Source organism: Anolis sagrei, chromosome X (genome assembly GCF_037176765.1).
Source record: "Anolis sagrei isolate rAnoSag1 chromosome X, rAnoSag1.mat, whole genome shotgun sequence".
NCBI classification, from domain to species: domain Eukaryota; kingdom Metazoa; phylum Chordata; class Lepidosauria; order Squamata; family Dactyloidae; genus Anolis; species Anolis sagrei.
The window spans coordinates 20121400-20145882 of record NC_090034.1 but is presented as its reverse complement, the minus strand read 5'-3'; the positions used below and the strand labels follow the sequence as shown (position 1 = coordinate 20145882).

Sequence of the window (24483 nt, the reverse complement as noted above, 5' to 3'; positions counted from 1 at the left end):
TATTCCTGCTTCTTGGCAGGGGGTTGGACTGGATGGCCCATGAGGTCTCTTCCAACTCTATGATTCTATTATTCTATGATCCTACAGCATCTCTGCAGCAAAGATTACTGCAGATGCAGACTGTGGCCAGGAAATCAGAAGACGCTTACTTCTTGGGAGGAGAGCAATGTCCAATCTCAATAAAATAGTAAAGAGCAGAGACATCACATTGGCAACAAAGATCCGCCTAGTCAAAGCCATGGTATTCCCTGTAGTAACCTACGGATGTGAGAGCTGGACCTTAGGGAAGGCTGAGCGAAGGAAGATCGATGCTTTTGAGCTGTGGTGTTGGAGGAAAGCTCTGAGAGTGCCTTGGACTGCGAGAAGATCCAACCAGTCCATCCTCCAGGAAATAAAGCCCGACTGCTCACTGGAGGGAAAGATACTAGAGACAAAGTTGAAGTACTTTGGCCACATCATGAGGAGACAGCAAAGCCTAGAGAAGACAATTATGCTGGGGAAAGTGGAAGGCAAAAGGAAGAGGGGCCGACCAAGGGCAAGATGGATGGATGGCATCCTTGAAGTGACTGGACTGACCTTGAAGGAGCTGGGGATGGTGACCGCCGACAGGGAGTTCTGGCGTGGGCTGGTCCATGAGGTCACGAAGAGTCGGAGACGACTGAACGAATGAACACACACACAGCATATTTTGCTATACTTTTTAAAAGATTATCTCATAGAGCCTCAATTCATTCAGCCTAGTTTGTGACAGTCACAAAAACAAAGTTTCTGGAGAATAGCACCTAAATTCAAAGTAAGTATTGCACAATTAAACAGGAAATAAGACTTTCAAACCAGGAACAGATTTTTTTTCCAAATTTTGTTGCAAAGTGTAATTGTTGTTGTTGTTTGTTGTTGTTATTATTATTATTACTATTCTACCATGCAGATGTACCCACTAATAATAATAATAATCTATATAAGGAGTTGTCTAGTTTGTTCTTAATTGCATATCAATTATATGTCAAAGGTATGTAACGGTGCTCCATGCAGTCATGCCGGCCACATGACTTTGGAGGTGTCTACGGACAACTCTGGCTCTTGTGCTTAGAAATGGAGATGAGCACCACACCCCAGAGTCAGACATGACTGGACTTAATGTCAGGGGACTACCTTTACCTTTACCTATGTATGTGTATATGCATGGATGTAGCTGAAGTGTTGAGATCAGTTTCACTTTAACTGAATATACTGAATGCCCTGATTCCCAACAATGGTTATGGTTCTGGATTAAGAATTAAACTCTATTTTTGAGTATTGCCAAGTCCCCTTTCTGACTAGTCATTTGGCTACTTGACGCTGCAATGTAAATTTTGCAATTTGCTTATCTATATTTATTTTTAAAAAGGCTTTACATGGATTTGCACATTACTTCATGTGTAGCATCGTAAAAATACGATGCCATGGGGAGTCCTGAATTTAGCATTCCGGTAACTAAACCGAAGCTATTGCCTTGGATACTTCATGAGATGAAAAGGGAAAGGGGTGCACCTGCATTGCAGAATTCATGCAGTTTGAAACCTCTTTAACAGCCATGGCTCAATCCTATGGCATTCTGGGAATTGTAGTTTGCACCTTTTGGCAAAGACTGTGAAAAGCCTTGCAAAACTACAACTCCCAGGATTGCATTGCATTGACTCTGCAGTTGAAGCTACAGGAAGGGAATATTATGTCATTATCTCCATATTTGACTCTATATTATTTATTATTATATTATTTATTATTTATTACACTCCCCTTTTAGGGTCTCTATTTTTTTTTCTTCCGTTTGTTGAATGTATTTATTTTCAATTTTTGGACTGAGGTTACGTTTTTAAATTATTATTATTATTATTATTATTATTATTATTAGCACAGGAATAATACTAATAGCGGCCTTTGATACCATCAACCATGGTATTCTTCTGGGTTGCTTGGCTGGGATGGGACTTGGGACTACTGTTTTATAGTGACTCCGGTCCTTCCTGAAAGGACAAACCCAGAAGGTGGCACTAAGGCATGCCTGCTTGACCCCATGGCCATTGTCCTGTGGTGTCTTGCAGGGTTCTGTATTTTCCCCTGTGTTGTTTAAAATCTACATGAAGCCGCTGGGAGAAATCATCCGGAGTTTTGGAGTTCGGTGCCAACTCTATTACTCATTTCCACCGAAAGCTGAGTAAGCCGCTCAGACCCTGAACCGGTACCTGGCAGCAGTAATGGACTGGATGAGGACCAACAAATTGAAATTGAATCCAGACAAGTCAGAGGTCCTCCTGGTCAGTAATAAGGCAGATTGGAATATAGAGTGGTAATCTATGTTAGATGGGGTTACACTCCCCTTGAAGACTCAGGTCCGTAGTTTGGGGGTCCTTCTGGACTCATCGCTAAGCCTGGAGGCCCACCATGACCAAGCCAGACTTGGTCATGGTGGTCCACGCCTTCGTTACATCCCACCTAGATTACTGTAATGGGCTCTACGCGGGGCTGCCCTTGAAGCGTGCCTGGAAATGCCATTTATTTATTTACCTTTTTTATATCCCACCTTTCTCTACTCCAAGGGGGACTCAAGGCGATTGACTATTGTACCTCCATGGTGCCTTAAAACATACCACATCAGTTAAAACATAAGTTAAACATTAAAACATAATCCATATAAATAAAAATGTAATGTTCGTTTGTGGGATTAACATAACTCAAAAACTACTGGACGAATTGACACCAAATTTGGACACAATACACCTATCAGGCCAACAAGTGGCCATTACTCATGAAAACACTGAAAAACACAGCAGAAGAGACTTAAAAAGCCAAAAAACAAAAAAATACATTACAACGCATGGACAAAACCACACAATATACGCAAACACACATGTATACACATATGCACAAATATATACACACACAAAACACATATACACAGACTGGGCCACAGCAACGCGTGGCAGGTGATAGCTGGTAAGCATAATAAAAATACATTTCAATGAATCACATCATCTAGAGTCATAGTCTAAAGGCCAAACCATAGTCTAATTGCACTTATTCCATACTAACATTCCTGCACAGCTCTATTTTTCAAACACCTGCTGCCAGAGCCAGGTTTTGACTCTCTTTCTAAACCCTAAGAGGAAAGGGGCTGTCCTGATATCCCTAGGGAGGAAGTTCCACAATCAAGGGAGCACCACTGAGAAGGTCCTGTCTCTCGTCCCCACCAACTGCACTTGCAAATAAGGTGGGACCGAGAGCAGGGCCTCCCCAGTTAAATCTCCAAGATGGTTCATAGGGGGAAATACATTCGGACAGGTGGGCTGGGCCGGAACTGTTTAGTCCAAAGAGCTGCAGCCAGGCCACATACAGGTGGTGGGCCCAGGAAGCATACAGTTCCTCTGCTACAGCACCTGCACTGGCTGCCAGTTTGTTTCAGAGCCTGATTCAAGGTGCTGTTTTTGACATCTAAAGTCCTACGGTTCAGGCCCAACTTACTTACCTGACCACATCTCCTCATACCAACTGGCCCGCGCTTTAAGATCTTCAGGGGAGGCCCTACTCTCACTTCAACCCCAGTCGCAAATGTGGCTGACAAGAAAACGCCATAACTGGAGCAGAGTGCAGTATAACTCAACAAGATCCCACATGAATGTGAATGTATATTGTTGTTGTTTTCAAATTGCTTGTTTTATGGTATTTTATATTTATTATTGATGTATTTGAACTGTTGTTTGTATGATTTTAATATGCTGTAAACCACAAAAGTATGCTATTCTTCCATATATATGTATATATATACACACACAAACATCTCTTATCAGGTAAAAGGCCATCTACAATGCCATCTAATGCAGTTTCAAACTGATTTCAGCTCTTTGCTGTTGCAGAAAAATGCATCCTCTTTTCTGCAAAATGTTCAAAGTAGAAATTTTGTCCCACTTTGTGTTGCAATCTCTTGCTTCAAAAAGATGTTTTTCTTGCCTTATTGAAATGATCCTTGATTTCCTTCCAGGATGGGAATCCCAGCTTCTGGAAACGGGTTTTTTGGGAATATTCCTCTGCCCTTTATGGACACTCTCCCGCTTGCCGAAATACACGCCTCCTTCCCGCATCGTCATTTGGGCCTATCGATGGCTGATTTTCAGGATCATGCTTGGAGCGGTACGTTGCATTACTATATTATATTATATTAATATATTATATTTCCGATGTCCACCGAACACAAAAGTCGGAGTACACACACTCCTCCAAATATGTCAGTCATGTTTGCGCCAGTCGTATTTTATCTCTGGGTCTCAATCAAGAGATGAAAGTGGATATAAATATAATAATCATAATATTCCACAAACACCCCAAAATAACAACAACAGCATCACCAACAATAAATTGAGATAAAAGAGGGGTGTATATAAATATATAATTTATTATTTTACTGATACAAAAACACAGTATGACACAGTAAACGAGATACATATGATGGATTTCATATCACAGAATTTATTATTATTATTATTATTATTATGCTTTTTTCCCTTTATTGAGACTCAAAGTAGCCTAGTTGTTATCATTATCATTATTATTTTATATTTATATTTATTTATATCCCACTTTTCTCTTAATTGAGAGGCCTGTATGTCGATTATTGTTGTTGTTGTTACCCTTTTTGGTTTTTTTTGTCGTGTCAGGAGTGACTTGAGAAACTGCAAGTCGCTTCTGGTGTGAGAGAATTGGCTGTCTGCAAGGACGTTGCCCAGGGGACGCCCGGATGATTTGATGTTTTTATCATCCTTGTGGGAGGCTTCTCTCATGTCCCAGCACAAAGAGCGGGAGCTGATAGAGGGAGCTCATCCTCCTCTCCCCAGATTCGAACCTGCGACCTGTCGGTCTTCATTCCTGCCGGCACAGGGGTTTAACCCACTGCGCCACCGGGGACTGCCTTGTTGTTACCCTGCTTTTCTCTCTTTATCAACTCAAAAGATGCCCAGCTTTATTATTATTATTATTATTATTATTATTATTATTATTATTAGCTTACATGAATATTCATTTATACCCCACATTTCTCTCTTAATGGAAATCCAAAGAGGCCTGGATATGTGTTGTTGTTGTTGTTGTTGTTGTTATTATTGTTATTATTATTGCCCTGCTTTGCTCTCTTTATTGACTCAAAGACACCTAGCTGTTTATTATTGTAGTAGGTGCTGTTATTGTTATTATCATATTATATATATATATTTATTTATACCCTACTTTTCTCTCTTAATGGAAACCCAGAGGCCTGGATGTGGATGACGACGATGATTATTATCCTGCTTTTCTCTCTTTATCGAAACTCAAAGATGCCTATCTGTTTAAAAAATAATAATTGTTATATTACATTAATATTTACTTATACCCCACTTTTCTCTCTTAATGGAAACCTAAAGAGACCTGGATTTGAATGATGATGATGATGATGATGATGATTGGCCTGCTTTTCTCTCTTTATTGGCTCAAAGATGCCTAGCTATTTGTTGTTGTTGTTGTTGTTGTTGTTAATATAATCTTATACTTATTTATATCCCACTTTTCTGTCTTAATTGAGACCCAAAGAGGCCTGGATGTGATGATTTATTTATTTGTTTATTTATATCCCACTTTTCTCTTTTAATTGAGACCCAAAGAGGCCTGGATTTGAATGATGATGATGATGATGATGATGATTGGCCTGCTTTTCTCTCTTTATTGGCTCAAAGATGCCTAGCTGTTTGTTGTTTGTTGTTGTTGTTAATAACATTATCTTATACTTATTTATATCCCACTTTTCTGTCTTAATTGAGACCCAAAGAGGCCTGGATGTGTTTATTTATTTATATCCCACTTTTCTCTTTTAATTGAGACCCAAAGAGGCCTGGATATGGGTTGTTGTTGTTATTCTTATTCTTATTATTGATAATTATTATTTTAGATTTATTTATATCTCACTTTTCTCTCTTAATGGGAACCCAAAGAGGCCTAGGTGTGATATTGTTATTATTATTATTATTATTTGAAACACAACAAGATGAGTCCACAGCAGACACTCTGCTGGCTGTTGAATTGGATCACACGTCGGACACTTCCCCAGTGTCTAGGACTGTGTGATGTATCTGCGAATTATTATTATTATTTATAATTATGACCCACTCCTCTCTTAAAAGGATTAGGATCCTTATTGGGGGCAAGCCTTCCATTGAATCCCTCCGCCATAGGAACACCCCAGGCCCCACTTAAATCTAACCCTGTTAAATATCATTCTTCCTCCTTTGGCCGTTGAAAGGGAGCGTCCTTTTCCCAATTGGTTTTATTGCATGAATGCCCGGCTGGGCGCATAAAGGCTGCTTTCTTCTTCCTCTCCTCTTCCACCTTTCTTTCCTCTGTCTTCCATTTTGCTGGCTCTGCCCTCCATCCCTAAGGGCTCTCTTGGTATTTTGCACATGAGACGTCTGACTTCTGGGAATTTTTGGGGAGCTGCTCTTTGCAGACCTCTGACCCTCCAGCTGCAGGAAGGACCCCGGACTTGACTTTTTTTCAAAAGACTTTTGTGCTTCTTTCTCGTCTTTGGCCAGAAGGCTTTGCGGTTTTCCTTTCTCTTTAATTTTCCAACATCAGGAACTGAAAAGCATGCCTTGCTAATGCATGTTGTCCTGGGTGCATCTACACTGCAGGATGAATGCAGTTTTGCAACACTTTGAAACTTACTCTTGAGTCCCAACTGGAATATAGCTGTCGAATAAGTTGGGTTTGCCAATGTCCTCACTCCTCCCAGTCAGCATCTGATTTGTTTGGGTCTACTTTGGAAAGACCATATGATCCTAAACCATATTTAATTGTTGCCTTCACAACTATATTTTGAATTGTGCTCAGCTGCTGATGGAGCTGTTGTAACAAGGGAGTTGTTCACCATTTAAAGTCCTCAGACAGTCTTCAAGGACAGTCCCTTAGAGAGCCCATGGTGGTAGTCTATACATGAGGTCACCAAATCAACATCCAGAATTTCCAGAAAAGCATGGCCAAGATTCGTTCTGGTGGTGTTGGCAGGAGAATTCTGGAAATAATAATAATAATAATCACAATAATAATCATCTAGGTATTTTTGAGTCTTGATAAGGAGAGAAAAGCAGGGTGATGATGATGATGATGATGATGATGACAATGATGACAATAATAATAATAATAATAATAATAAAGCATATCCAGGCTTCTTTGGATCTCAAGAGATATAACAACAACAACAATAATTATACTTTACCTGCCTTTTCTTGTGGATATCCCAAACGATACATAATGGACTGCTTGCTCTGACATGACAAACAAACATTATTATTATTATTATTATTATTATTATTATTTGAAACACAACAAGATTAGTACACAGCAAACAAGATTACTATGCTGGCTGTTGTATTGGATCACATGTCAGACACTTCCCAAGTTGTTGTTGTTGTTGTTATTATATTTATATTATTATATTAATATTTATTTATGCCCCACTTTTCTCTCATCATCATCATCATCATCATCATCTAGGCATCTTTAAATCTCAAAGAGAGAAATACAGGGTAATAATAATAATCATAATAATAAACCACATCCAGGCTTCTTTGGGTCTCGATTAAGAGATATAATGATGATCGTTGTTATTTATTACCTGCCTCTCCTTAAATGTGTTGTCAAATTGCATTAGTTCAAGCTGCAAAAACAGAGTTTGACCTCGCTTTCACTACCAGCTAAAGCAATACAATACAATATTTTTGTTATTGTTATGTCAATGTTCACATGTGAACTCATATGTAGAGATGTGTTTAATTATGTCCCACTTTTCTTTGATGATGATGATGATGATGATGATAATACAGCTAGGCATCTTTGAGTCTTGATAAAGAGAGAAAAGCAGGGTAATAATAATAATAATAATAATAATAATAATAAACCACACCCAGGCCTCTTTGGGTCTCAATTAAGAGAAATAATAATAATAATAATAATAATTTATTACCTGCCTTTCCTTATGGATATCCCGAACAATACAATATTATTATTATTATTATTATTATTATTATTTATGTCCCACTTTTCTCTCTTCATGGAGACCCAAAGAGGTCTGGATGTGGTTGTTTATTAGCTTGCATTCCTGTTTGCGTTGCTCTTCTTGGTGGGCTTGGAGCAACAACCAAATAACATATTGTGTTCTTAGGTTTCCCGGTATAGTATAGTATTTTCCCTCCATAGCTTTTCAATGACAGGTGTGTTTCTGGACACTGGGCCTTTGAAAGGCTATTATTTGGGAAGGCAGTTCTGTCTGCAACATCTTTGCAAGGGAGCAGGTGCCTTTGACTCTTCATCCCTTCCTTGCTGCCTTTCAAAGATCAGTTCTAACTGTGATTTCCTGCACTGGAGAAGGGTTGGCTAGATGACCTCAGGGGACCCTTTTTTCCTCCAACAAAACCCTTTCCCCCTTTGTGCTTGCCAAAACCTAACTGTGGAAGCGAACTGGTAAACTGTATCATTTGCAACAAAATGCTTTGCTTATTCAGAACTATTTGAATCTAAGGCAAAGCAGTGAGTGCTTGGGTTACAGCAAAGGAGCTCTCTTATTCCAGAGTTTTTGCATACAGAAATGTAGCTTGAAGGTGAAAATAACCTGAGAATATTTTCTTGGTTGTCAGTTGCATTCTCATTGGTTCTCTTTGGGGGTTTTTAAAGGAGAGAAAATGTTTTGCTTCGTGTCTTGCTTGACTCCAACTTCTGATGTTTCAAAAATATTGGGAATATTATGGTATCTCACAAATATAACCTCAACTGCTGAGTATTACATTTTTTTCCCTGGGAGCTGTAGTTTTGCAAGGGGTGCATCTGCTACACGAACCACCCTGGCTCGCTATGGGGCAGTGATTCCCAACCTGTGAGTCCCCCAGATGTTATGGCCTTCAACTCCCAGAAATCCTAAGAGCTGTTAAACTGGCTGGGATTTCTGGGAGTTGTAGGCCAAAACACCTGGGGAACTAATAGTTGAGAACCATTGTTATGTGGGTCTTGGGAGTTGTATATTTGCAAGGGGTTCATCATCTACATGAACCACCATGGCTCAATGCTATAAGATCCTGGGAGTTGTAGTTTTGCAAGAGGTGCATCATCCACATGAACCACCATGACTAGATGCTATGGGATCCTGGGAGTTGTACATTTTCAAGGGGCGCATCTGTCACTTGGACTACCCTGTCTCAATGTTTTGGGGATCCTGGGAGTTTTGCAAGGAGTGCATCTGTTGCATGGACTATCCTGTCTCAATGCTATGAGATCCTAGGAGTTGTAGTTTTGCAAGGAATACTGCATCATCTGCATGAACCGGCCTGGCTCGATGCTATGGGACCCTGGGAGTTGTAGATTTGCAAGGGGTGCATCTCCTGCTTGAACTGCCCTGGCTCGATGCTATGGGATCCTGGGAACTGTAGTTTTTCCAGAGGTGTATCTGTTGCTTGGACCGCCCTCTCTCAATGTTATGGGGATCCTAGGAGTTGTAGTTTTGCAAGGGGTGCATCTGTTGCTTGGACTACCCTGTCTCGATGTTATGGGGATTCTGGGAATTGTAGATTTACAAGGGGTGCATCTGTCACTCAAACCACTCTGGCTCAATGCTACGAGATCCTAAGAGTTGTAGTTTTGCAAAGGGTGCATCTCCTGCTTGAACCACCCTGGCTTGATGCTATGGGATCCTGGGAGTTGTACTTTTTTGAGGGGTGTAGAGAAGGGCCAAACTACAATTTCCAGGACCCTGCAGCATGGAGCCAGGGCAGTTTAAGTGGTGTTAATCCCAAAATTCTTGCTAAGTCTTCTTCCTTTTGTCACATTGCACTATGAAATCTTTCTACCTGAGGATCTTTTTTCTGATCTGAAATTTCTCCTCCTCTTTCCTTCTCCGCTGTTTGGATTACAGGACCCAGAATCCCCATAGGGCTACACTAGTTGGGGAAACGAGTTGCTTCTGTTTCAGTGGGGCAGTGAATCCGCTCCGGATCTTTGGCAGTGAGCAAAACATCCTGGGACTTTGATGCGAAATCATAGTTGTGTTTCCTTTTTTGTGCAGGGATTAATCAAAATCCGAGGTGACCGCTGCTGGAGAGCGCTGACCTGCATGAACTACCATTACGAGGTGAGCTTTGCTATATGAACCTAAGCCAGATTGAAATGTTATTCTTTCTTATTCTTCCCTCTTAGCTTTTCCATATTGCTTTTCCCCAATTGACAGGTTTGTGATTGGCATCAAATCCTATAGAAATTCAGTGGGCACCGCCACCTGGAAAAGAAAATCTGAATTGATTTCCCTTGTTTCATTTACATTTGGAGGTGACCCAGCGAATGCACCATCTGGGGTAGATCTGTACTATATATCACGTTGGGTTCCAAGCATTTCAGAGAAGGAAGACTCAGTCGTGATGTTGATGATGATGATAATGCTGATGCTGGCAATGGTGGTGGTGGTGGTGATGATGATGATGATGATGATAATGATGATGATGATGATGGGGATGTTGATAGTGATGATTATGATGATGGTGATGATGATAATGGTGATAGTGATGATGATAATTATAATTATGGTGATAGTGATGGTGATGATGGTGGTGATAGTGATTATGGTGATGATGATGATGATGATGATGATGATAGTGATAGTCATGATAGTGATAGTGATGATGATTATGGCAATAGTGATGGTTATGATGATGGTGATAGTGATAGTGGTGATGATGGCGATAGTGATGATTATGATTATGGTGATAGTGGTGATGATGATAGTGATGGTGATGATCATGATGGTGGTGATAGTGATGATGATGGTGATAATGATGATTATGGGGATGATGATAGTGATGATGATGATAGTGATAGTGATGATTATGGTGATAGTAATGATGATTATGATCATGATGGTGGTGATGATGATGATGACGGTGATAGTGGTGATGATGGTGATGATGATGATGGTGATTATGATCATGGTGATGGTGTTAGTGGTGATTATGATAGTGGTGGTAATGATAGTGATGATGATGATAGTGGTGGTGGTGATAGTGATAATGATGATTATGGTGATAGCGATTATCATGATGGTGATAGTGATGATGATTATAGTGATAGTGATGATAATGACAGTGATGATGGTGGTAGTGATGACGATAATGATGATAATAGTGATGGAGATGGTGATAGTGATGATGGTGATAGTGGTGATGATGGTGATGGGGGTGATGATGATAGGCCAAACCGGATTGCTAGGGTTGACTCATGGAAGGAATGGGATTTGAAGAATTATTCCGGTTACCATTCAGCAAGTGCTTTGCTTTAGATTTAGACCACAATAATAAGGCAGTACCTGACAATTCTTGTTATTGGGTTGCATTTGGAGAGGAACAAGCAGCGCTAGGGAGTTTGAGGCTGGTTTTGGAGGGAGGGAATGTGATGGTCTAGTGATGATGGCAGGAGTCACATTGTAAGCCAGGCTTTTACACAAAGCAAGGAGGCGGGGAGTCTTCTACACTCCCTATTGGATGGTAGCCCTTCTCCAAAGCCTAACTGGGCCAAACTGGGAATCCATTGCCAAAGTTTCTCTCCTGGAGATGGGACCGAAAGATTGCATTCTTTAGCTGGCAGACTAACCATGACACAACTACTTAGCACCACTTAATGTGGATGGATCTAGATGTAGGGATGGTTTAACAAGGGGGAGGAGAAATGCTTTAGCTGGTAGTGAAAGCGAGGTCAAACTCTGTTTTTGCAGCTTGAACTAATGCAATTTGACAACACATTTAAATGAGATGTCCCAGTCTTAACCTCATGTACTTGGGAGGCTCCGTGTGATGGAGTAATGGGAGTTTGTAGTAGCATTGAGCATTGAGGAGGATCCAAGTTTGCCCATGCCTGATGTAGATGCGTCTCCAACTTGGAGAAGTTCCTTTTTGGACAACTTTGAAGGGGCCTTCTAGTCCAACCACTTAATCTCCCATCTATGCACTAACCAGAACTGGCCCTGCTTTGCTTCCGAGATTCAGACAGGATCTGTTGCCTTTAGGTCAATCCACTTCTCAAATCCCTGCTTTCGAACTCGAGTGAGTTGAAATGCTTTGGCTCCGTGCTGGAAGCAAGAAAGCTCCAACTCCCGGCTCCCCTTTCCTCCTGTTCCATTTGACTTCCATTCCTTTGTCATTTTCTTTCCAAATCCTTGCTGGAAGACTCCCGCAGGACATGCCGCTCTCTCTGCGCAAATCCCCGGAGTTTTTCCCTTTCTTGGGGAGAGAGAACATTCTCCCTTTCGCGCTTGACATCCAGAGGCGTGCCTGTCAATCACCGAGCCTTCATGCATTGGTAATGTGCCAGTTTGGATTTGCAGGGGTAACATGACTCTTGGTTTTTGGATTCTTTTTCTACTTTTTAGTTTTCGGAGGCGGGGGGGGGGGGGGGTTGAGGATTGGTATGGAGTCTCGGAAAAGCTTCCTGCGAAGCGATCGGGTTTCGGCTTCCCTTCGCTCCTGGACCCTCTCTTTGGAGACCACCCATAGCCCTCCGTGGCTCCCTTGCAACACTCCTCCTTTCTGGTTTTCTTCTATTTTCTCTTTCTCCTTTCAAATCAGGTTAATGCTTGCAGCCAACTAACTGGCTCTCCATGATGACCCCTTTGAGAGGCTTTGAACCCATGGAGAAGCGTGCAAAACAGGTGTGGAATGGCAAGGACCACATCTCGCCTGGAGCCGTTGGGTCCATTCTGTGACCATTCCTTCCTCCATCTATTTGTCTATCTGTCTATCTGTTTCTCTATTCATCTGTCTCTAGGCATCATATATGTATATATCATCTATCCCCCCTCTCTATATGTCTCTATATACATGTATCTATCTTTATCTATATGCGCATGTATTTCATTCCTCTCTCTTGACATGTCTCTCTTTCTATTCATGTATCTATATCATCTCACCATCTACCTATCCCCCGGTGGCGCAATGGGTTAAACCCCTGTGCCGGCAGGACTGAAGACCGACAGGTCTCAGGTTTGAATCCGGGGAGAGCACGGATGAGCTCCCTCTGTCAGCTCCAGCTCCCCAAGTGGGGTCATGAGAGAAGCTTTGCTCAGGGATGGTAAAAACATCAAAACATCCTGGCGTCCCCTGGGCAACGTCCTTGCAGATGGCCAATTCTCTCACACCAGAAGCAACTTGCAGTTTCTCAAAAAAACAAAACAAAACCTATCCATCGATCCATTGTCTGTCTGTCTGTCTGTCTATCTATGGCAAGGGCCACATCTCACCTGGAGCCGTTGGGTCCATTCTGTGACCATTCCTTCCTCTATCTATCTATCTATCTATCTATCTATCTATTTCTCCATCAATCTGTCTCTAGGCATCATATATGTATATATCATCTATCCCCTCTCTTTGTATGTCTCTATATACATGTATCTATCTTTATCTATATATGCATGTATATCATTCCTCTCTCTCGACATGTCTCACTTTCTATGCATGTATCTATATCATCTAACCATCCACCTATCCATCAATCCATTGTCTGTCTGTCTGTCTCTCTTCTATTTCTATATTCTCTCTCTGTGTAACCTATCTCTCTCTCTCTATCATTTCTCTCTTTTTCTTTTTCTCTATCTTAATTGATTTTGAGAGAGAACAATCCACTCTGGTCCCATTAGGACTCACTGTGTCATCCAATTCTTGCATCTCTTGCCAACGATTGAAATCACCAACACATGTGTTAGTATTGAAAACCACAAATACATGTATGTGTGTGCGCGTGCATGCTTTCAAGTCACCTGTTGACTTATGGCAACCCCATGAATTCTGTAGGTTTTTCTTGAGGAGGAAGATTCAGAGGCGGTTTGGCAAGTCCCTTTCTCCATTATGTCCCCTACAATTCTGTAAGCATTGACTTAGGAAAATCTGGGGGATTCTGGGAGTGAGAGGAAGGTCTGCATGTCCCAAGTCCAGAAGGATTACCAAAGAATACTAGGTGCCTCATTGCCTAATGGCACCTGATATTTCTTTGCAGTCCTTCTGGACTTGGGAAAGGTTCTTCTTTTTGGACTTCCACTCCCACTATCCCCAGCTGGGGGATTCTGGGAGTGAGAGTCCCAAAAGGCTGCTTTCTCCATTATCTGGGTGTTCCAACTTGCAACATCTGGGGAAAGAGCTCAAGGTCAGAACTTGGGGCTTTGGGACCTCAAGTTGCCTGTTGACCTGTGGCAACGCCATGAATATCCTAGGGTTTTCTTAGACAAGGAAGACTCAGATTCCTTTCCTGATTCCTTCCTCTGAAATATAGCCTACAGTCCTATTAGTCACTGGTGGTTCCCCATCCAAGTCCTACACAGGGTGGACCCTGCTTAACTTCCAAGAGCAAACAAGATGGTACCTTTAGGTAATTACATGCCTACAAGTCTCCTGTTGACGTACGGTGACCCTATGAATTTCCAAGGCAAGGAAGACTCAGAGATAGTTTTGCCAGCTCCTTCCTCTTCTAGGATGGCCCAAATTGGAAACTGGCAGCAGTTTTGCTCCATAGTGGACCTTCTCCATTTAATCACAGTCCAAGTCTCGCCAAAGCAACGAATTCAGGGTATGGACGGTTAAACGAGTGACGGATGGAGCGCCAACGTCCTTCTGGGTGATGATTATTTTACTTGGAGAACTTCTCTTTACCAAGGCCGAAAAAAGAGTGTGAGACTCAACATAGGCTCCTCTGTGGGGATGTGGGCAAGCTTGTTTGCTCTCCACACATTCTTTCTCTCTACACACATTTGGTGGAATGGCGTGGGTCCCAAGGGTGGATCTACACCACCAACGTAAACCAGCTCAACAGTGAAGCCATAGAGTCACCCACTTGACCACACATTCTGCTGTCTGTTGGCTCTTGAGATTTGATGCATGTTTCCACCTGGTATGAGTTAGATAAGCTTAAATTCCCCCATGGCAACAGATCACCTCTCATCTTGGAAGCTAAGCAGGGCAAAGCCTACTTCATACTTGGATGGAAGACTTTACCAGCATGATTGCCTTGTCTAGTAAATCCTATCTTCTGATAATACAGCCAAAGCATGACAGTTTAGTCATCTTGGCTTTGAGGGAGAGTTTGGGCATGGTTTCCCTTAGAACAGATTTGTTTGGGTCTTAGATATCTGTAAAACTCCTCCAGCACCACAGTGATTTCAAATTAGCTATATTTCTTCCTCTCTTTACAATCTAGCTTTCTTCACCATAGATAGACTTTGTCATGGACCATCCTGACTTTAGTATTGAATGATGTATCTTGACCCATCAGGATCTTGTCTAGTTCCTTTATAGCTGGAGAAAAAGCCCTCTCCAGAAAATTCATTTAACTTGGTCAGTTCTGCTGCAGATAGGACTAATAATAGGACTAACAGTAGGTCCAAAACCTTGCCATTGATCGCTTATGGCAATGCAATGAATGAGAGTCCTCCAAGTCACCTTGTTGAGAACTAATGGCAATTCCAAAAATGAGAATTTGACTTACAGCATTGCCATGAAGTAGAGTCTTCTAAGTCACCCTATCCTGAACTTACGGTAATGTCATTAATGAGAGTCTTCCAAGTCATAATCATGGATTTATGACAATTCCATGAAGGAGAGTCTTCCAAATCATGTTATTATGGATTTATGGCAATGCCATGAACGAGAATCTTCCAAGTCACCCTATCATGAACCTATGGCAGTGCCATGAATGAGAGTCTTCCAAGTCACCCTATCATGAACCTATGGCAGTGCCATGAATGTAGCTTTGATGTATGGCAATGCCATAAATGAGAGTCTTCTAAGTCTTGCTATCATGAATGAGAGTCTTCCAAGTCATGCTATCATGCACTTACAGCAATGCCATGAATGAGAGTCTTCCAAATCAGCCTTTCATGAACTTATGGTAATGCCATGAATTAGACTTTGACTTATGGCTGTGCCATGAATGAGACTTTGACTTATGGCAGTGCCATGAACGAGAGTCTTCCAAAATCACTCTATCATGAACCTATGACAGTGCCATGAATGCAGCTTTGATGTATGGCAATGTCATGAATGAGAGTCTTCCAAGTCATCCTATCATGCACTTATAGCAATGCCATGAATGAAAGTCTTCTGAATCACCCTTTCAGGTCTTACAAACTTGTGATAGTCATGTCTTCCTTGAATGAATCCATCCAGATTTCCCACTACTGTTTTCCATCTTACTAATCACCATTGCCTTTTCTAATGACAAAAGACCTAGGATTTTTCAGGACATGCCCAAAATATGACTGCCTCTGTTTGGTTGTTTTGGCCTCAGTGCTTATTTGCTCCAGGACTCCTTTGGGGGGCAAAGTCCATCTTATCTCTTCCCAGGATCACATTAGCAATGAGACGGAAGCCTAGGTGTGCGTCAATGTGGACGTCATCACCCAAGTTTCTTCTTTCCCCGAAGACGACTTTCAAAAAGGGACTCTTGTTCTTTCCATTCTTCCTTATAGGGTGGAGATTTTCCGGGACTCTTCATTGCGCAGTTGGCAACCGCAGCGGGGGATAGAAAGGGAAGAGGAATCTGTTAATTAACAATTACGCGAAGAGGTCAAGCAATGGGGAGGACACACGAAGCTGGCAAAGGGGCAGGAGAGGGCTGTCAGGTGCCCGATTGGCACATCCATCAAGAGGATCGTAGGTGGCAGAGCCGTCTCTTAACATATTGATGGACTGGAGTAGGAGAGGAGAGCTGTGGGTGGTAGAAAATCTGTCTGATTCTTGTGGGAGCAGAACGAGATTTGTTGCAGAACGAACTCATGCTCAACTTTTCTCGAGTGTTTTGCAAGCACTTGTTCCCTCTCCTTGGAAATCAAACATAATACTCGCAACTGCCCCAAAACAGAATGTTTTATTTTCTTGACTGGTTTCTTGGCTAAACGTACCAAGTCGTCTACAGAAATGAACCCCGTTTCACGTGTATTTGTTTTCCGTCCTTTTGCAGCCTCACATGTGCCGTTGTTAATCTTGCCTCCGCTTTTGTGAATTGCAACTGCTTTTTGCAGATTATTAGTGTGTTAAGGTGGGTGGCACAAAAATGCTTTTGCACCCGAAGGGGTTAAGAGGAGTGTGGTGCTCCTTGGAAGGACGGGACGTGCCAACCCTGCGTTTAATCTGGGAGCATAAATCACTTTCCAGTCTTATTATTTGTAAAATCCTCCAGGCTTTGGAAGGGCACAAAAGGGGCCTTTGTCCCTTTATTAATTTAATTTATAGCTTTGAGGATTTTGGAGCCATGGTGAGCGAAAGCTGATTTGCGCTCTTGCTCTGAGCGTGGCTATTTCGGACTGGGCCTGAAAGACTCGGATCGGGAATTGGGAAACGGCTCTCCGTTGATCATGCAATGCCTAGACTCACGTGCCCGGTACTTCCTGAACCCTTTGCCAGGAAACAGCAGTGGGGTGGGCAAAGCGGATGAAAGCACAGGCAGAAATATGGGCACAGAGAGAAAGAAAGAAAAGAAAGTCAGGAAAGTGTCCAGAGATTCACTACCGGGGCTTGGTTTGGAGATAAACACCAAAACACGTTACTACTATATTTGAATTGATAGCAGTAAATTCCTTCCTTCTGTCCTTCCTTTTCCCATGTTTTTCTTATTTCTGTCCTTTTTCTATTCCTTTTCCCTTCCTTTCCCTTCCCTTCTTTCTCTTTCTTTCCTCTCCTCTCAGACTTTTTCCCTTCAGCCCTTCTTTCCATCCTTTTTCTTTCTTCCCTCTCCCTTCCTTTATTTCCCCCCCTTCCTTTTTTCCTTCCTTCTTTTTTTCTTCCTTTTTTTCCTTTTTCCCTCCCTTCCTTTTTCCTTTCTTTCTTTCCGTTTTTCCTTCCTTTTCTTCTTTCTTTCTTTCTTTCTTTCTTTCTTTTTTTCCTTCCTTCCTTTTCCTTCCTTCCCTTTTTCTTCCTTTTTTCCTTTACTTCCTTCCTTCCTTCCTTCCTTTCTTCCTTCCTTCTTTCCTTTTTTCTTTCCTTCCTTCCTTTCCCCCCTTTCCTTCCACATGTCACCTAGGAGTAGCAAATCTCCTTCGCTCCCTTTTTTTCCCAATGACATCACTTCATCTAGTCACAGCCAATCCACCTCAATCTTTTTCTTTCCCTCTGCTCTGGGCCCAGTAGGAGTGGCTTTATTAGTCCAAACCTCTCGACTTGATTTAAATGATTTTTTTTTTGTCGTGTCAGAATCTGCAAGTTTTATCTGGTGTGAGAGAATTGGCTGTCTGCAAGGACGTTGCCCAGGGGATGCCTGGATGTTTTTTGATGTTTTACCATCCTTGTGGGAGGCTTCTCTCATGTCCCCACATGAGGAGCTGGAGCTGACAGAGGGAGCTCATCCGCGCTCTCCCCGGATTCGAACCTGCGACCTGTCAGTCTTCAGTCCTGCTGGCACAGGGGTTTAACCCACTGCGCCACTGGGGGCTCCAATTGGATGATGAAGAGTCTGTATGCCAAGTTTGGTTCAGATCCATCAAGCCACGGAGGGGCTCTTGTGGTACAAACAGACAAACACACATACTCTGTATATAGAGATTAGATTTCCCAGATCAAGATGTTGCTGCCTCTCTTTCAAGCATCCCAAAGATTTCAAAATCCAAAACACCTCTAGTCCTAAGCATTTTGGATAAAGGATTCTCGATCTGTAGCAATTCTCACTGTTTTCCTTCCTATGGTAGTTTTTGCTCCTGCTCAGTTTTCTTGCAGACTAAAATTCAATCAGATTATGTAGACACGAGAAAAGGAGAGCTCTCACAATCTAGAGGAGTCGACCCTTGTGTCTATATGGTGCCGTGTTTGTATACTCACCATTGTCTACTTATTTGTGCTTTCTCACACGGTGCCTCCGTCTCTCCAAGATGCAAGCCGAGTTTGCCAGAGCCTGAAGCAGGTCTTTGGGAAGCTCACGCCAGGGTTTGGATGCATTTTAGAGGCCAGGGTTCCCCAAGAGACCCTTTTCTTGAGGGCATTGCCATAATGTGGAGTCTTTTATCAGTTCAAATGCCTTGGGAGCATGGTATGGATTTGATTTACCAGTTCAAGATGTTGCCACGTCTCTTTCTACCTCCAGAAATCTTAGGAGGTTGTCTGTCAAAATGGTTGGTGTGCCTTGGGGAAATCCAAGGAGGTAGTTTTAGAATTTCTTATTATCCCACACACACACACACGCATAGTGTGTGCATGCCAAAGGTATGGATTCAAATGGTTTCAGGTAGCTTACGATATCCCCATCTGTCACGAAAGACAGATTCCCTTCTTTTGATGAGACGGGAGAATCTTACAACTGGAAGGGACCCCCAAGTGCCATCTGGACTGACCCCTCATCTGAAGGTTGCCCATTAGGCCTCTGGTTCAAAGACTTCTGAAGAAAGAGAGTCTGCCACCCTCCAAGGCAATCTCTTCTGCTGTCAAACAACTCTTACAGAAAGGAGGGAAAGAGTTCTTTCCAATTTCTTTTCTTGCACTTGACAATCACTAGGGAAACAAGCCCAAAGGAGCTTGGAATAAAAAGGGTTTTATCTGTTTTGAGAAGCAGAATGAGGAGGGGGACAATCTAACTAACCTCTTTGCGAAGGGAATGCTAGACTCATTGGGATTTATAGTTTGGCATTCTTGGACAGAGAAGGCTCAAGACCTTGTAACTCTCATGACTCCAGAGCATTGAGCCGTACTACTTAAAGTGGCATCAAACTGCATTAATTCTATAATGTAAGCACACTCTTGGACCCTTTTAGTCAGGGTGTGGGATTACAGACTGTGTTGGACGGGGTTGCATTCCCCTTGAAGACACAAGTCTGCAGTCTGGGGTGATCCTGGACTGATTGCTGACCCTAGAATCCCAGGTGTCAGCGGTGGCCAGGAGCATCTTTGCACAGTGAAAACTTGTGCATCAGATGCGCCCATACCTTGACATGCCAGATCTGACACCTTAGTCTCATCCTGCTTAGACTACCTCAACGCTCTCTACATGAGGCTGCCCTTGAAGATAATTCGGAGGCGTCAAGTGGTTCAGAGATCGGCAGCCAGATTACTAACTGGAGCTCCATGGAGGGAGAGATCCCTCCCATATTGCAGCAGCTCCATTGGCTGATTATTTGCTTCCGGGGTAAATACAAAGTGCTGGTTATTACCTTTAAAGCCCTAAATGTCTCAGGTCCAGGCTATTTGACATACCGCATCTCCCACTACAGACCAACTTGGACACTGCGGTCATCAGAGGAGGCCCTGCTTTTGGTCCCATGTGCAGCCGGTGGGAACGAGAGAAAGGGCCTTCTCCGTGGCCGCCCCCCACCTATGGAACTCCCTTACTAAGGAACTGAAGATGCCCTTCTCCCTCCCTGCCTTTAAGAAATAACTGAAGACATACTTTTGCTCATTGGCTTAAGAGGAGGAGAAGGAATAGATGGTAATACTGTCATTATATCTCTGATTAATATCGGCCATTCGTATCCGTGCCCTGTTTCCTCCGCTAGCTCAGTAGACATCTTGAGCAATGACCAATCTTTGCCCGCAAGAAATCCTGCTGGCTCTGGGAAACTTGACGCTTCTGTTTGATGCTTTGTTTTGTTTAATGTTTGATATAATAGGTTGCATTTCTTAATTTAATAATGTCAGTTTTCATTATTATGTTCTTATTGCTTTGTTATGTTCAGGCATTGAATGTATGCCTTTTTTTGATTGGAATCCACCCTGAGTCCCTTCGGGAAGATAGGGCAAAATACAAATAAAGTCTATATTTTAGTTATTATTTATTTTATGGCTCAATGCTATGCCATCCTGGGAGTTGTAGTTTAGAGAGACAGCAGCACTCTTTGGTAGAGAAGGCTCAAGGCATTGTAAAACTACAACTCCCAGGATTATATAGCATTGAGCTACAGCAGTTACAGCAATGTCAAATGGCATCCATGCTATCCTGAATAAATCCCATCGGATTTTCAGATTTTTCGGATTTTCCACATCAGAGTTGATCAAGATTTCCCAAATCTTTCCAAATAGTCTTTCCCTTCCAAATGCATTGCTGTTTCTCATGCAAAATGCCATATTATTTCTTGGAGCCATGCAGTGTTTTTCTTTTTTTCCCTACCGCACTTTTTGACAAAAGCATTCCTGACAGGAGAGGGACTATTCAACCCAGCCCCAGCCGAGCTGCGGCTAAAGGACAATTCTGGATCAGTGGGTGGTGAAAGGGGTTCATTTAGAAAATATAACACTGCAAAAACATGCTTTGCGGTTAAAGACATGGTTTGTTATAATCAATATGTGCGGGAGTTAAAAGACAGCGCATGGGAAAAAGGCAAGTGGTCACTAGGGGTGCATCTGCACTGTACAATCAATGCAGTTTGACACCACTTCGACTGCTATGGCTCAAAGCTAGAAAGTTGTAGTTTCACAAGGTCCTTTACCTCCTCTGCCAAAGAGGGATGGTGCCTCACCAAACTACAGCTCCCAGGATAATAAGGAGCTGCGGTGGCACAATGGGTTAAACTAGCCATCCTCAAACTGCGGCCTTCCAGCTGTTTGGGCCTCCAACTCCAAGAAGCCCTATCAAGCTTGTTCAACTGTCAGGAATTCTGAGAGTTGAAGGCGCAAACAGCTGGAGGACCGCAGTTTGAGGATGCCTGGGTTAAACCCTTGTGCCGGCTGAACTGCTGACCTGAAGGTCAGTGGTTTGAATTTGTGAGATGGGGTGAACTCCTGTCTGTCAGTTCCAGCTTCCCTTGCGGGGACATGAGAGAAGCCTCCCACAGGATGGTAACACATCTGGGCATCCCCTGGGCAACGGCCAGTTCTCTCACACCAGAGGCAACTTGCATTTATCTTGCTTCTGACACAATAAAAAAAAGTTCTCAGGATTCCATAGCATAGAACGCACAAATTAGGAGCGGTTGCAGCAGTTTGCTTTTGCTTGGCACCGACTGTGAAGGAAAAGACTTTGTCTTCTTCCAGTGAGTTAATGAAATGCAAATTACTTTTGGGCACAGTTTGCAATTGTTTTGCAGTCAGCTGCAGACAAAAGAGAGGAACTGTGAGGAGGAGACAGAAATAGGGACATTCTAAAAGCAGCTGAAACAGTGGAATGGCAAAGTATGGTATTAGTCAGGACTGTTGGAAAGAAGGCAATGATTAGGTCTGAGATATTCACTAGCCCTCTGTAAGGCAGAAGATTCTTTGGGACCGGTGGAGATTATATGCTCAAACCAATCCCCAGCCAGCAACTGCCCTCTGTGTCCTTTTGTTTGGCTGTTTTGGATGTGCAGTCTTTGGAAGAGGAACACCAAAATACAAATGGGTCATCATTGTGATCCGTATCCTCCTGGCTTGCTCCTTTGGGCCCTGGCTTGTGGCAACTTTAGAAGAGAACACTGAAATAATTTTTGAAGAGGGCCCTGGAATACAAATGGATTATCATTGCGATCCATGTCCTTCTGTTTTGCTGCCCCAAGTGTCAGGTGTGCCACCTTTGTAAGAGGAACAGTGCAATATGAAAGGATCAACATTGCTCTCCATATCCTTGTGGGTTTTCCACTTTGTACCCGATCTATGCCAAGGTATTGTACTAATAGAACTGGGTTGCTTTGATATAAGGCCTGCGATGCCGCTGTGTCTTTGAAGGGCGGCAGCCAGGCCTGTTCCGTTCTCCGCTGGTGTTTGTCCTGCCACCTTTTTGAATGGAAGCGCTCTTCCTTTTGGATTTGTTGTCTTTCCAAAGGCCATCCCTTTCATTGCTTTGGGATGGACGGCAAAGACGCTGCTCCAAATAAGCCGGTGTCACGAGATCTTTTTCCAATAACGGAGGCGGCCAAATGGATTCGTCATGGCAAGGCTTTTTTCGGTGCCGGAGAAGAAAGGTTGCTTTTGTCACCGGGAGCCATAGGCGGTTGGAGCAGGAACTGCACATGATTTGCCTCAGGACAACATGGAAGGGAAGGGGAGGGAAATGTTCACATACACAAACATACAGCATCCTTGGCTTTCTCTCATGCGCCTTTCCTTCCCTGTCGTCTGCCTCCGACTTTCAAAATTTCTGCCCACATTTGAAAACTTTCTCCTTCGAACAGGAAGCATAGACATGCTTCCCTCTCTATTGTGGCTGGAAGAATCAAGCTGCACTCTTGTAAGTGTGGCTAGACTGCAGCTCCCATCATCCCCTTCTAGACCGCAGCTCCCATCATCCATCTAATATGTTGCCAGAGTGTGACTTCCTGCAATCTTAGTTGTTATGGGCAATGGGAAGGAATGCTAGGGGTTCAAACAGTCCAAGTGTAGTTTCCAGCAGGGCTTGTTGGCATGGGCAATGCCAACGAATGCTGGGAGTTCAAATCCAGCTTAGATAACCATCCCTGCATTCCCAGCTGCAATGGACAATAGTGAGAAGTGCTGGGAGTTGGAGTCCATGTGAGCAGCTGCCAAAGTACATCTCCTAGCAGCCCTGATGAGCCCAGGCTATGGCAAAGAATCCTGAGAGTTGAAGTCTAGCTTGGACGGGTGATAGATTGCATCTCCCAACATCCTAAGACAACACAAACTGGGAAAATGGGGGAAAGGTGCGGTGGATTCCAGTGACCAAAGGAAATTGTGAGGCTAAAGATTGTGAGGATAAGAGATGTTTGACAATGGAGCTCACCAACTCAAGTATGGTCAGTAAATCCATGTTTCATTGCGGATTTGAAAGGAGCTCCTATAGCCTTCAAAATAGCTTCAGCACATCGGAGAGCGCCTCCAACACTTCCCAAGACTTGATGAAAACACACTGCCCCACTGAAATGAATGGCATCACCCACTATTGAGCCATCATCGGTGAGACCAGTGTATCCCAGATTCTAATTGTCTAGGGCATTTTAGGGTTACTCAGAGTCAGAAGGAAAAAAAACATCTTGAAGGAATGGAACATTGACGGGATCCTTCTCTGGAATGATTTCCAGTTGCAGGGAGTTCCACAGTTTAACAGTGAAGAAACCAATTGCAGATTTAGGGAGCCCAGCACAGTAAATCTGTTTTCAAAATGGCTTTTTACCCATTTTAATTGAGGAGTGTTTGGAAAATCCACCCCTCCCAATTCCAGAATTGGGCCTATTATAATTGGAGAGGTTGCCCCGTTGTGTCTTTTTATTGCTGAGCAAGTCTACATGCGAAGAAAGTAATGACACACATCACTTGACTCTCTTTACTGTTCATGTCGATGTTTATTAAATGTGGTTTCTGGGTAGCTTGTTTTTATTTTGACTCGTGTGCACGGGGATTCATTAATATACTGATTAAGGCATTCTTGAACTCCTTCCCGATGGTTTCACGCGCGACAGCAGATGTTGGGTTTTTGAGAGGAGACCCATAAACAATGTTGGCATTGGGATGAAAGAAATGCGCTACTTACTAATACCAGCACCAATTAATTGCAAAACTGGAACCTGGA

The 24483-nt window shown here is 42.8% G+C and overlaps 1 protein-coding gene across 3 annotated transcripts in view; it reads left to right on the top strand.

Moving 5' to 3' along the window:
- LMF1 (lipase maturation factor 1) overlaps positions 1–24483 on the top strand; it is a 124110-nt gene that overhangs the window by 34163 nt on the left and 65464 nt on the right. For all 3 annotated transcript variants that reach the window (XM_067473649.1, XM_060786554.2, XM_060786556.2), the window contains 2 exons: positions 4016–4164; positions 10109–10174. In XM_067473649.1, coding sequence (XP_067329750.1) covers positions 4016–4164; positions 10109–10174 — 215 coding nt within the window. The remainder of the gene's footprint in view (positions 1–4015; positions 4165–10108; positions 10175–24483) is intronic.